The sequence below is a fragment of the Myotis daubentonii genome, chromosome 5 (genome assembly GCF_963259705.1).
Source record: "Myotis daubentonii chromosome 5, mMyoDau2.1, whole genome shotgun sequence".
Classification (NCBI taxonomy): Eukaryota; Metazoa; Chordata; class Mammalia; order Chiroptera; family Vespertilionidae; genus Myotis; species Myotis daubentonii.
Genome location: NC_081844.1, coordinates 46,248,325 through 46,262,765, shown reverse-complemented (window position 1 = coordinate 46,262,765; position 14,441 = coordinate 46,248,325). Strand labels below are relative to the sequence as shown.

At 38.7% G+C, this 14,441-nt stretch overlaps 1 protein-coding gene across 1 annotated transcript in view; it reads right to left on the bottom strand.

Annotated features, from left to right (window-relative positions):
* Positions 1-14,441, bottom strand: part of GLRB (glycine receptor beta) — a 52,009-nt gene that overhangs the window by 22,560 nt on the left and 15,008 nt on the right. Inside the window, exons 3-4 of the mRNA XM_059697702.1 lie at positions 12,556-12,662; positions 10,788-10,855 (exon numbers count right to left, since the gene is read on the bottom strand). Coding sequence (XP_059553685.1) covers positions 10,788-10,855; positions 12,556-12,662 — 175 coding nt within the window. The remainder of the gene's footprint in view (positions 1-10,787; positions 10,856-12,555; positions 12,663-14,441) is intronic.

Here is a 14,441-nt window from a genome sequence, read left to right as displayed (position 1 = left end):
AGAACATGGTGAATGTCAGCAGCAGGAGGCAGAGTGTGGAAGATGGCAGGCATTGGCTGCGGTGGAATGGTGGAGCAGGTGAGCAGGGGCGCCATACTAAGTTGGGCAACAGTTGCTGTCATTGGGGCGAGCCTCTGGTGGTTACTGAAAGTTCTTTGTTCCCGCACGTCGCAGTCCTGCTGAGTGCTTACACCTGTTGCCGGCGCTGGCCCCACTCATACCTACTGTTGGCACTAAAGCTGCACCTCCTACATGCTGCCGGTGCTGACCCCACTTGCATCTGCTGCTGGCGCCAGCCCCAATTGCTCTGTGCTATCAGCACGTGCGAGTGGAGCTGGCACTGTCAGCACGTGGGAGAGGTGGTGGCAGGAGCGGGGCTGCCGGCAGACAGGGGACTGGAGGCCGCAGTGGGAGGGGCTGGATGGAGGCATGGTGGATGGGCCAAGACCCAACCCAGTGCCCACTGCAGCCTCGCAGCCCACAGTTCCTTTCACAGTGCATGAATTCATGTACTGGACCCCTAGTCCTATCTAACAATAGCCAAACATGGTAATTGACCGTACCTTCACTACGCCTCCCATTGGCTAATCAGCAAGATATGCAAATTAACCACCAACAAAGATGATGGATAATTTGCATACTGCAGGCAGGGCGGGACAGCGCGAGCCGCCAGTGTGAGCCCCCATCGAGGCCCCCGTGGGCAATGCCAGAAGCTGCTTGCCTGCTGCCCGGGACTGGATCCGGTCCCGGACTGCAGGCACATCAGCCCCACAAGCCCCAGGAGCAGCCTGCCTGCCTGCCTGCTGCCCATACACAATCCATTCCGGGCTGCAGGCATGCTGGCCCCGCAAGCCCCAGGAGCCACCTGCCCACTGCCCAGGACCTGAAGTGAATTTAACACATTGTATGCGGGAAACATATTTATACGTTTTACGTTGACTGGTAGTAGAGCACGGGACACGTATTTTATAGACGCGGGATACGTTTTTTATAGACTAGCGGTAGAATGCGGGTAACGTATAAATACATAAACTAAAGTTATCGTAATTTTACTGAACGTTGCCATTTGTGCAAAAAATTAGCAAAAATGGCCCGCGCCACCTGTTAGTGCGCGATAAAAACTACCTGCAAACAATGTGTTAAAGAAGGGATTAGCCAAAGAAAATATACGCACAACCCCTGGACACAGACAACAGTATGGTGATAGCCAGAGAGAAGTGGGGGGCAAGAGCTGGGTAGAGGGGAAAAAGGAGGGGAATAGGGACATCCTATATAATAATAATAAAAGGCTAATATGCAAATTGACTGAACGGCAGAATGACCAGTTGCAATGATGCACACTGGCCACCAGGGGGCAGATACTCGATGCAGGAGCTGCCCCCTGGTGGTCAGTGCACTTCCATATGGGGAGTGCCACTCAGCCAGAAGCTGGCTTATGGCTGGCCAGTGCAAAGGTGGTGGCAGGAGCCTCTCGGACCTCCATGGCAGCACTAAGAATGTCCAACTAATGGTTTAGGCCCGATCCCCTGGGGGCCTAAGTCTTTAGTTGGACATCCCCCAAGGGATCCCTGGCTGCCAGAAGGATGTCTGACTGCAAGCTTAGGCCTGATCCTCCAGGGAGTGGGCCTAAGTCAAAAGGTGGACATCCCCCAAGGGGTCCTGGACTGCAAATGGGCACAGGCCGGGCTGAGGGACCCTCCCCCCCCCCCCCCCCCCGCGAGTGCACAAATTTTTGTGCACTGGGCCTTTAGTCCTATTCAATAATAGACAAAGATTGAAATTGACCATACATTCGCTACACCTCCCATTGGATAATCAGCGAGATATGCAAATTAACCACCAACAAAGATGGTGGTTAATTTGCATACATAGGCGCAAAGTGGCAGAGTGAAGACTGAAGGCGCCTCTGGCCGCTGGAGCAGCGAGAGGCTTGAAGGCGCTTCCAGCCGGAGCAAAGGCCTGGGTCGTAGGTGCTGGAGGAAAACCGGTGCGGCAGCTAGGGGAAGGGAAGGCCTGTTGCACGAATCTTTTCGTGCAATAGGCCTCTAGTCCTATCTAATAAAAGAGAAACATGGTAATTAGCCGTACATCCGCTACCCTTCCCATTGGCTAATCAGGGTGATATGCCAATTTTTCGGAGATGCTCACATAAGCTCTGAGTCTTATATTTCAGTGAGCATCTCTGAAAAATTGGTAATTGCTTACTTTTCTGTGTCATTCTTGATCATTGTGTCTCACTGTCTATGTATATATATAAAAAGCCAGCATCCAGAATGCCATAATGACCGGAAAGACCAGTTGCTATGACATCCACTGTGGCCAGCGAACTGGCCAGATCTGGGGCGGGGCCGGCCTTCCAACCTCCTGCAGTCCTTCCCTCCAGCCGGCCCATTGCCCATAGCCCCTCCCCATGGCCATCCCCACCCCTGATCAGCCCCTCACACCAAATTGGGGGTGGGGCCCACCGGCCAATTACCCTCAGCCCTTCCCACAGCCAGCCTGGCCCTGATCAGGCCCCAATCAGGGCAGGCCAGCCGGACCCCACCTGTGCACAAATTCGTGCACTGGGCCTCTAGTTGCATTATAAAAGTGCCTCAAAGATGCTTTTCTATTAGGTATGTAGGTATAGATATGTAGGTATATACTATTATGATTCAATACAAGTTGCAGCATGCTTATATATCTTTTAACAATGTTTTAAAATTTTACAATTAATTTAAAGTAATAGTTTGAGTTAAACACTCATTAAAATACAAAAGCTCATTAGTTAGCATGCTTTGGTTAATGTTTTATGAGCATTTCTAAATGACTGGTAGTTATTTGCATTTCAAATGGCTCTATATTAAGATAACTATCTTTGAAACCTATTTATTTTCATTTTCAATTACTCAATCACAATAATTATAGCTCTATCATTTATTTTGCAATGAACAAACTCCCATCAGAAAGAGACTTCTTTTATCAATGCGAAATTGTTTTCAGAGAACTTGGTGACAAATACTCCTCATTGTTGACTCCAAACTACACCCTATTAGTCATTATCTGAAAAATGGATGGTCTCCAAGACGTTCAGTATCAATTAACAGCCAAATTAAGCTATTTCTTCAAGGCAATAAAACATTTCACAACAAGACATTAAAACTGATTTAGTTTCATTAATACTTTAACATTAAAAACAGCTTATCTGTATTTTATATTGTTGTTAGGATAGTTCTTCTGCCTACTTGTAATTTTTACCTAACTCTCACATAGGCAGCCTTTAACTCATTTGTTTCCTTTACATTCTGATTAAAAAAAAAATCATTCAACGAAATAAAGGAGATCAATTCTCCCAGCATCTGGCAGCATTATAATTATAGTTCTGTCAACAGAATTGTAATAAGCCTGGTTTCAAAAGGATATAAATGTAGTTGTTAGTGAGGTTAGAAGTTTCACATAAGAACTGCATAATAACAAATTATCAGTAAAAATTCCTAGGTTATATTTTTAGCAATTTTCTTAATATGTCATTTTAACATTTGTAGTCAAATATTATTTAATAACACCTTATGAATATTTAAATGTTATAGACCTCTGCCAATAGTCCAGTTTTGTTAGGAGTGCCTGCTAGGGGATGAAACATTAAACTATACACTGCATGAGAGTAGCAGTCTGCTTAATTGTCTATATAGAAAGTGTCCAACATACTTCTATTAAATGCAGGAATAAAGAGATGACTTTTGTGGTATTTTGACGGTTAGGATATTTCTCTAGTATCAGTTACACCATCAATTTAATTTTTCCTATATCAACTGGTAATAGTGACAAATTACTGGAAGGAGAAAATAAAACTTGGACATTTCTCATCTTTCCTTATTGCCTAATACAATACTCTTATGATATTTAATTACCAAATAATAAAGCTTGGAGAAAAAAATTGGTTAGAAAGGAAGGTATGAATAACAAATTATGTTATTCTTTGTTTTAAGGCAGACACACTAAAAAAGTAACTTTGACAAAGAACAGAGACAGACATATAGTATATTTTTAACTATTAAAAACACAGATTCTCTCAAATTGTCCTTACTATGATTTACTTTAAAGAGTGAGACTTTTCAGTAATCACTGAATAAAAAAAAAAAAGCCACTGGTTATGTTGTCATTTCCATATATTGAAAAAGTTATATATATATTTTCAGATAACCCTCTAGCCGCATTTGGGAGGAAGTTATATGTAATCAGATAATCCTCCAACAGTATTTGGGAGAAAAAAATTAACAAGTGTTCATCAGCATGCATATTAATTTCCTACTGCTTCTGTAACCAAGTTACCAAAAACCGAGTGGCTTCAAAAAAACCCACCAAATTATGACCTTATAGTTCAGAACATCTAAATCAGTTTTACTGGGCTGAAGGCAAGGCATCCTCAGGCCGGTTCCCTCTGGAGGCTCTGAGGGGAGTCCAGTTCCTGGCTTTTCTCGGCTTCTCCAGGCTGCCTGCATTCTTAGACTGGTGGCCGCTAACTCCTATCATGCAAATTCATGCTGTCGGCATTGCAGCCACTAATTCTGTCTCCCACCCTCCTGCCTCCCCAGCATAAGGACCCTTGTGATTATACTAGGCCCCATCTCAAGATCCTTAATGATATCACACACAAAAGTACTTCTTACTGTATAAAACGACAGCACAGGTTCCAAAAATTGGAGCACAGACATCTTTGGGAGACCATTACTTAGCCTACCACAGGGCATAAACCCTAAAGATGAATGACATGAGAAAAAATAAATATAAAAACATGTTAAGGCTTGTGTATTTATGATCCAAAACAGAAAATAAAACACAATTGGAACAAATACGATGGAGCAAAAGTAGTTTTACAATTGTTTCTATGAAAAATAATACAATAATTAATAAATAATAAAAGAATAAACCCTGTTTCATGTGCTCACAGCTATAAACCAAATTTTGCTCTACCCTGTATATATAATATTATTCTATAATAAATGAAATAATGCTGGAAAGTTAAAAAACAAAAACAACAAAATATAAGGAATAATAAAGCTAAGACAAGTTTTAAGGAAATAAATTTAAATCTCTATATAGAAGGAAATATAGAAAATAAAATTGTTTTAAAAACCCCAAAGATGAGTAATAACCAAGGACTACAATAAAGCTTTTTTAGCTGATCCCAAATATGATCATTCTTTCTTGACAGTCACAACTGTGTTGCTCAGAAAGAATTGAGGTCCATTATTAAAACAAGCAAAAAAGTAATGTGGCAGAAAGGCACAAAAAGTCTGACAGGACCATGAATTGTAGTGCAATAATTGAATATAATTACAAAGCATGCCTAGACCAAAGAAAGGAAATGGATTATATAAACAAACTTTTACTTCCATGAAAAGAGCTCTTATTATGCCTGGTGAGGTAAAGGGCCTATGTATAGATTATTACAATGAACCGTAATACCCAATTTCTCCCCAAGTGCAATAGTTCACATTTTCAATTATGAAAAATCCTGCTGATTTAAGCCAAACATCAGAATTGAATGAAAAGACCAACAGAAATTATAAACATTACTGGAGAGCAGATGCCACCTAGCTTCTAACAAACCATTCTTCTTACTTTTTAATTGAATTTACTAGAGGCCTGGTGCACGAATTTGTGCATGGGTGGGGTCCCTCGGGGTGGCCTGCAGGGATCGGGCCCCAGCTCGCACCCCTAGCCTCGCAGCCCCACAGCCCTGCCTGGCACCCTGCCTTGGCCTGGCGCCGCCCCCTCACCTGCTCCACCATCCCACCTGTGGGGTGATTGATCGGGGCCAGGCCCCCGCCCAGCTTCCTCAGCACCTCAGAGCTGGGTGACGGCCCTGCCCCTGCTGCCAACGCTGGTTGCCATTTGCAGGATGATCGGGCTCCCACTCATACCTGCCTTGGTCTGGTGCCGCACGTTCACCTGTTTCACCATCCTTTTGCGGTACCGCTCTCATTGGGGCCTATTGGGGCCAGCAGCACCTCCACTGCCTCCAGCTGCCAGTGCTGCATCGCTGACGCCCACCATGTTCCACTCTGCCCCCTGGTGGTCAGTGCATGTCATAGCGAGCAGTCGAACTCCCAGTCTCCTGGTCGAACCCTCAGTATCCAGGTCGAACAACCACCCGAGGGGACAATTTGCATATTAGGCTTTTATTATATAGGATTGGGGTGACATTGGCTAATAAAACCATACAGGTTTCAAGTGCTCCACTCTATAATACATCATCTGCATCCTGCATCATGTGCTCACCACCCAAAGTCAAATCTCTTTCTGCCACCATTTATCCCCCCTTTGTGCTCTTCCACCTCCCCCACCCCACTTTCCCTCTGGCAATCACCATACTGCTGTGTTTGTTTTGTCTTTCTTAAAATATATTTTTATTGATTTCAGCGAGGAAGGGAGAAGGAGAGAGAGATAGAAACATCAACGATGAGAGAGTATCATTGGTCAGCTTCCTTCTGCACACCCCCACTGGGGATTGAGCCCACAACCCGGGCATGTGCCCTGACCGGGAATTGAACCATGACATCTTGGTTCATAGATAGACACTTGACCACTGAGCCACACCGTCTGTGCCTGGATTGTTTGTTTGTTTGTTTGCTTAATCACTTCACCTTTTACACCCTGGTCCACAGCTGTCAGTCTGTATTACGTATCTATATGTCTGTTTCTATTTTGCTTGTTAGTTTATTTTCTTCATTAGATGCCACATATAAGTGAAACCATATAGTATTTGTCTTTCTCTGACTGGCTTATTTCACTTAATATAATACTCTCTAGGTCCATCCATGCTATTGCAAAGGGTCTTTGAGATGTGGGAAATATGGAGAGCTTGATAAAATGTATAAACTTTATTTTAGTTATAAAATAAATAATATCTGAATATAACATGGCAACTACAGTTTATAACACTGTATTGTATAATTAAAATCTGCTGAGAGAGTTAAAATTTGCTGAGAGAGTAGAACTTAAATGGTCTCACATATATGATGGATGTGTTGATTTGATGAGAGGAGGAATCATTTCACAATGTAGATGTACATCAAATCATCATGTACACTTTAAATATCTTACAATTTTATTTGTTAACTATACATCAAGGACTAAAAAAAAAAAAAAAAAAAAAAAAGTAAGCTCATCCTAGGTGATTGGAAGAAAAAAGACTATCCTCTCATAATATAACTCTCATCCATTCAATTATAACTTTTTAGTTACTCTCCTAAGCCATTTCTATTGACAAGTGTTTATAATAGGTAATGAAGAAGTTTTATCTTAAATTCATTTTTTCTCCTTAGAAGATATCTTAATGTTAACTATCCTATATAATAAAAGCCCAGTGACCATAATGGCATAACAACCACAACAACCGCTCAACCAGTCACTATGAGGTGCACTGACCACCTCTCGATCCCTTTCCCCTGACCCACAGGCTCCAATTGCCGGATGGCGAACGGGGAACCACGGTGGGTGGTGGCGGAGTGGGACTGGGGACTGGTGAACTGGCGGAAGATGGCCCTGATCGCAGGCTAGGCCTAGGGATCCTACCCGTGCACTGAGCCTCTAGTCCTATATAATAAAAGGGTAATATGCAAATCAACTGAACGGCGGAACAACTGGTCGCTATGACGTGTACTGACCACCAGGGGGCAGATGCTCAATGCAGGTGGTCAGTGCACTCCCACAGGGGGAATGCCGCTCAGCCTCAAGCTGGGCTGACCGCTGGCGAGTGCAGTGGCACTAAAGATGTCCGACTGCGGCTTAGGCCCAGAGGGAGCAGGCATAAACTGCAGTCGGACATCCCCTTAGGGCTCCGGGACAGTGAAAGGGTCTCTAGCCTCTATATAATAGCTTGTGCCTATCCTAACTATTAAGCAACAAATCTCAGACCATTTGTTTTTTAAAAGATTGAGCAAATCTATAAAATATGACAGCCTCAAAAACATCTCTATAGCCTGGCTGGTGTGGCTCAGTGATTAAGTGTGGACCTATGAACCAGAAGGTCACGGTTCAATTCAGGTCAGGGCACATGTTCAGGTTTTGGGTTCTATCCCCAGTGCGTGGTGTGCAGGAGGCAGCCAATCAATTATTCTATGTGCTCATTGATGTTTCTCTCTCTCTCTCTCTTTCTCTCTCTCTCCCTCTCCCTTCCTTTCTGAAATTGATAAAAATATGCTTTCAAAAAAGACATCTCTATATAATATTGTTTTTTTGTAGGGATGTCTGAAATAAGCATTGCTAAAAGCAAAAAATAATTATGGTAAAATAAGTCTACTTGATGAGGATGGTTCTTATTCTGAACCTTTAGACTGTCTACACAACATAAATTGAAAGGCAGTTTGGTTTTCATCTAGATTATTTTAGCAAAAGTAATAACAAATAAAAATAATTTTATTCTCTAAATAAAGGCCTCTAAAATTTCCAAAATGAACACTATAAAATAGTAACATTATTTAGTCTGTTATTTAACCAAACAAATGTTCTACATGGATCTATTGTTTAAAATTTTTCTGTCAAGTGTTTTATTGCTACATGAATTCACTTGGTGCTAGGAAAATAGCAGAATTTATTTATCCAACTACTCAAGCAACATTAACTAGTACAAGATATTTTATTTATGTGTTCACTATTTATTGAGTGACTATTGTCATCTGTATCTTATGGAAAATGAAGTAGACTGCATTATTTCTGACTTTAAGAGCTTTGTAGTCCATTAGAGAATAAAAAGAATACACACACAAAAAGAAGCTATCAGCTTACATTAACAAATAAATGCTAGAAATGAAAGACTTGGATTGAAAAGAGGGCACAAAGTGAGTCAGAGTAGCCATAAAAGACTCTAATTAGGAGATAGATGGAGATCAGGGATAAATAGTAGGAACAAAGACTCCATAGGAGAATTGCTTGAATCTGGTCCCAGCAATAAATATTTTGGGCTAGCTACTGTGATGCGTCTATGCAAAGGACAAAATGGTTGACACTTCTATTATAGAGAAAGGGCGAATAGCAATATTAAAATATTTCTTCTAACTAATTTCCTTTCAATGTGCACAAATCGTGCACCAAGACACTAGTGAAAAATAAAACTGTACAGAGTAGAGTGTGGAGACCAAATAGCTCCCCTTAAAGTTTCCCTGTGAGAAAAATGACAGCTATTGCTCTTGAAGAGTGAAGTGCTTTGACAGACTAATCGTATATTGAATTAATGAGTGCTATACTTATCTCTGTAGTGATATGTGGTACTGCACATTATATTTCAGAGCTGTCATCTATTGATCTATACTGTATGTCTATATCATTTAGGTGAACTAATACGTCACTGAAAGTCAATTTTGGACTTGATTCCAAAGTTGTCTTTTAAGCCAAAACCGGTTTGGCTCAGTGGATAGAGCGGACTGAAGGGTCCCAGGTTCGATTCCGGTCAAGGGCATGTACCTCGGTTGCGGGCACATTCCCCAGTAGGAGATGTGCAGGAGGCAGCTGATCGATGTTTCTCTCTTATCAATGTTTCTAACTCTCTATCTCTCTCCCTTCCTCTCTGCAAAAAATCAATAAAATATATTTTTTTAAAAAAAGAAAAAAAAAAGAATGATCCTTTCTTTAAAAAAAACTGTCTTTTAAATACTTCTCTAAAAATATTTACACATTGTCTAAGAAAATCAATTATTCAGAGGCTAAACACATGCTTTTACTAGTATAAAAATAAATACATGGCATTTTCATCACAATTAGAGATAAAAATAGGCATTATAATGTAAATGCAATATACAATTCCTTTTGTAACACACCAAGCTGCTACTAGGAATAAAGGAATAGTTTCAATTATTCGTTCTCTAGTCTGAGATATTCCCTGAATAAGTATACTGTGCTGTAACCATTATTATTAGGCTTTAAATCCACACCTTATGACTTAATAAAAATATAAGTATCTCAAAACACACACACACACACACACACACACACACACACACACACCTGCGCCTTCTTTCTCCCACCTGAAGTATAATTTTAGCATGTAGTTGTTGTTTTTTTTTAAAAAAAGAGCACAAATGTAGATTCTAAAACATCAAAAAGCATGTCAATTTTATTGAATATGTTTAGAGAAGCTGAGGGGTAATCACATCATAGATCACTCAGGAAATTTAATCTCACTGGATAGCTGTCTTTGACTCTAAAGTTTAATTCATCAGGAATAGTAGTTATTCCCTGATATCTTTCTTTTTTGTTCCTTCAAGACAGGGTCCTCCCCTCCCTCCTTCCCACTCATCTCCCTCTTCCCTAGGTGACAATCTTTTCAGGGAGCTCCATGCCATATTTTATCAAAATCAATTTTGCTTTTTATAATTCTCTGCTCCACACATCACAAAATTAGCACAACAGAGAAAACAAAGATTCTCCCCAAGAAACTGGAAGAAAGAACCTGTCAACAATAAAATATTTTTGAATGCTCACACATCTTCGCATATCGGGGAGGAAATGTTGTCTCAGGGTATTAATTGCATAAATCCTTTTTTTCCCATGTGGCATCCAATTAATTGTTCAGAGTGAGTATGGTCATTTTTCCAATGCAGTATTAAGGCTAAATTTGAATTGCAAAATATCATAGGCACTGAAATCACTAACTTAACAAAACCTTGGAACTGGATTATTTTATACCAAGAGTGAGCATGCATTTTTCCTTAGAGTTACACAATATTTTTCAGTTTTAATATTACTTTCACTATGCTCTAGTTTAAATTTTGATAATTAAAATATTAAATTAACTGTAATATTACCATTGTTGTCTCTTGAATGGATCCAAAACTGTTGATAAAAATGTTTACTACTACATCAACAGGAATGCCTGTGAATAAAAATTAAAGATATATTTAGTAGCTGTAAAAAAGCTTGGTCAGAATCTACATATTTCATTGTTTATGTATTTGTTTTTTATCTTTTTCCCAACCCACATGTGATGTAAAATTGTAAATCAGTGGTCTCAGTATACCATGTTCACAATTACTATTAACTTATTTTTCTAAATAGGGATCATAACACAAATATAAAATGAGTTAAGTTGTATTTTATAATGTTATTTTCTCAGAAATATTTATCTATTAAATTGTAGAGACTGAGAAAATACATTTACCTTTAAAAAATGTTTAAATTGGGTTGATGCATTTACTTTAAGAAAATGTAAATTATTATTTACAAAACATCATTTAAAAATATGGTATACTTTTTTAAATTTGTATAACCATCTGAAGTTCTTACTTGCATTGGTAAGCAATATTCAATAGATTTCGCTTACATTTATTATACTTTTCTTTCTAATTCATGCAATTGCAAAATTAATCAGACATATAAGAGTCATTATAAAGATTTTTGCCTGACCTTTTAGAAAATAATTTGAAAGTTCATGGAGTGAGAACTAAGGTATAATGTTGCAAATTTCTTTCTTGCTTTCTTTTTTCTTTACTCGTTGTGGGCTGCTGGTTGGGCTAACAAAGGGAAAATGTGAATTTAGCCTTTCAGCCACATAACCACTGACTGATGAAAAACAGGTGGTGAATCAATATATGCTAGACATGTGACAATCCAGGCCATGGCTGTTGTTGAAAGTAACTGAATAGGTTCTGGTAATGAACAAAAAACCCTGTTTTTACAACATAGTTGTATAACTTCAGTTGACTAGAAGCAGCTGCAGACATTTTTTCTATGAAGGAAAAAAAAATCAAGCTTTATACTGTTAATCTGATCTACATTAATACCTGTCCTTAGGATTACAGTTTTCCAGAGGAGATTTTTTTCACATTTCTTTTTCTAACTCATCAACAGGACAAACAAGTAAAAATTAAAGCAAGAAAAAGAAAAAAAAAAGTTTGCTTCCCTATACAATCTTCTCATGACTTTCATAGCAAGTAGGAATTTTCTTCTTGGAAGGTGTGATAAAGAGTAGTATTTTGTTGGAATAAAATCAATCTCTGTTGTAGAAAACAGTCTTTTAAATACTTCAGAGGCTAAATACATGCTTCACTATTATTCACACAAGTTACTGTGTTTTTAAAACCCATATGACCATCTTCCATCTTTTTTTTTCAGCAAAAGAGCAGAGGAAAAAAATGTTTTATCAGTGTGAAAGGCTAGAAAACATAAAAAGATAACCTAAATACAAATCAGAACATTTCTCTATTCCTATATAAGTATATGGCCACTTTCCTACAAACTATAACTTTGATGTCTGTGAATGAAAGCCAGCTCTGTAGCCAGAGCCTAAATTTTGAATCATAAGGTTAAGAATACTAAGTACTCAGAAAATCCATTACAGAGGTTAGCCTGTTAATTCACAATATACCTTTTTATACAAACTGGGTAGCATATAAAACTATTAGAATTATTATTTTGCCTATTTTTGAACATGTGTGGCATTATTCTGAATCTAAGTTCATTACGGGACATATCAATTTGCAATCTTGTTTTTAACATCATAACTAAATGATTTCATATATAAAATTAATTTTTAAGTTACAAAGAAGAAGATATTTGAGGGGGGGAAAAACAAACCTTTGAAATTTGGTCTTATCCTGGGATCATAACTAACCAGTAGCCTATTCAAGATATTGCTAGTGGAGTTGGCAGGGACTCGGGCAAGGTCCTCTGGTGACTGCTGGCTATAAGAGAAAAAAACAAAACAAAATCCTGATAAGTATTTAGAAGTGGCAATCAATAGGAATGGGTCATTTTCAATGAAGAAAAGACTTGGCTTCTGGAGACAAATCTACAATTACAGCACGGAGTTTCCAAATACAAGTAAATGAAAAGTAGTAGACATTGTCAGTAGGCTGAAATATGTGTGCCATGAGAAATAAAACCAATAAAAAAGTACTTTAGCACTTATTTTTACCAAATGAATAAAACACTGTCCTAAATACTCCAACTTTCTTTTAAATAAAATTAAGCAGACATCTTACTTGTCATTAAGCAAGCTTCAATCAAAATCTAGATGAGCACCAAACCATGAGAGTGCACAATGAGATAACAGCAAAAGGTATGTCATTTTTAATAATGTAGTATAATATGAACATTCTGCATAAGGGAGTATGTGGATACCGTAAGATGGCCACAAAGATAGTCTAAGAATTTTTTAAAATCATGCTGATATTTATAAAATTATATTGTCCAAGAAATACATAATGAATGTTCTCATCGAGTTAAATATGTTGGAAGGGGGTGTGAAAATAAATATACTGCTAAAGGAAACCTCCTTTAAAATGGAGTTGAAAAGCCCTGTAGGGGGAGCTCTCATGCAAGTACCACTTCTTGCAACCGACAAAACCAGCAAGAAGGGAGGACATTTTTCACTTAGGATTCTAGCTCCTGCTTTTATAAAAAGGAAGATCTCCTTGCCCCAGCAGCAACACATTAACCACCCCTTGCAGATCTATGAAAAACCACCTCAACCTTGAACTCTTGTTCTCCAATGAACAACCCTCCCCAATTTCCTCCTAAAACCTAACAAAAGCTAACCTTCCCTTTGTCTCTTTGGACTTGCCTATGGCTCACCTGAGCTTGCTTGTCCCAAATTGCAACTCTCTGCTATTCCCAAATAAACTCAATTTCCAATAAAATAACTCGCTGTTTTTATTTTTGAGGATGACAGTTCAAATTGGTCAGAGAAGGTCTCTGTTATCAGACCAGTTAAACAGGGAAAATACAGAGCTACAAGATACAGCTATCTCTTTCTATTATATGTGTTTGCTGTCAATGACTAAAAAGAGGAAAAAAACTGCCATATTTTTCTATTCCAATTAACTTTGAACAATGAATCGATTAAATTGGTAGTTGCTTGGCAATACTTTAAACACACACACACACATTTCCTTGGAAACCAATGGAAAATGTTTGGTTATTATTTGTTTGGGTTTGTTTTAACACCCATGAACTCTGGTCATATAATCATTATCCCAATACAAAAAAAAATCCATGAGAACCACAAGGAAGATTAAAACTATATTTGGAGCATCTAGCACTGTCCATTCATTATTGATATGGTAAAATGTCATTTTCATAAATGATATTCATTTATATGAATCAAACTTGGATGTATTGGCCGGGGTTTTGTTTTGAAAACCCAGCTCTTATCTATCAGGCAATTCTGTTCTGAGTTAATTATCATACAGTCTGCTGCAAAGATTCAACCACTAGAGGTAAGATGGGATCAATATTAAGAAATTCATGAAAAATCTAACAATAATATGAATTGATAAACCTTTTCCAAGTAGCTATCAGAGTCCAAAACATTTTTTTAAAAAGTGAAAATCAAATTAATTAAAACTCCCCAAATTGCAGGAGATACAGTACTTTAAAATTGTTTCTCATGGTCTTATTAGACCAAAGTTGCAGAGAGTTGGAACTGGTAATAAGGTTTCACTTCATTGCAGGTGAAATTG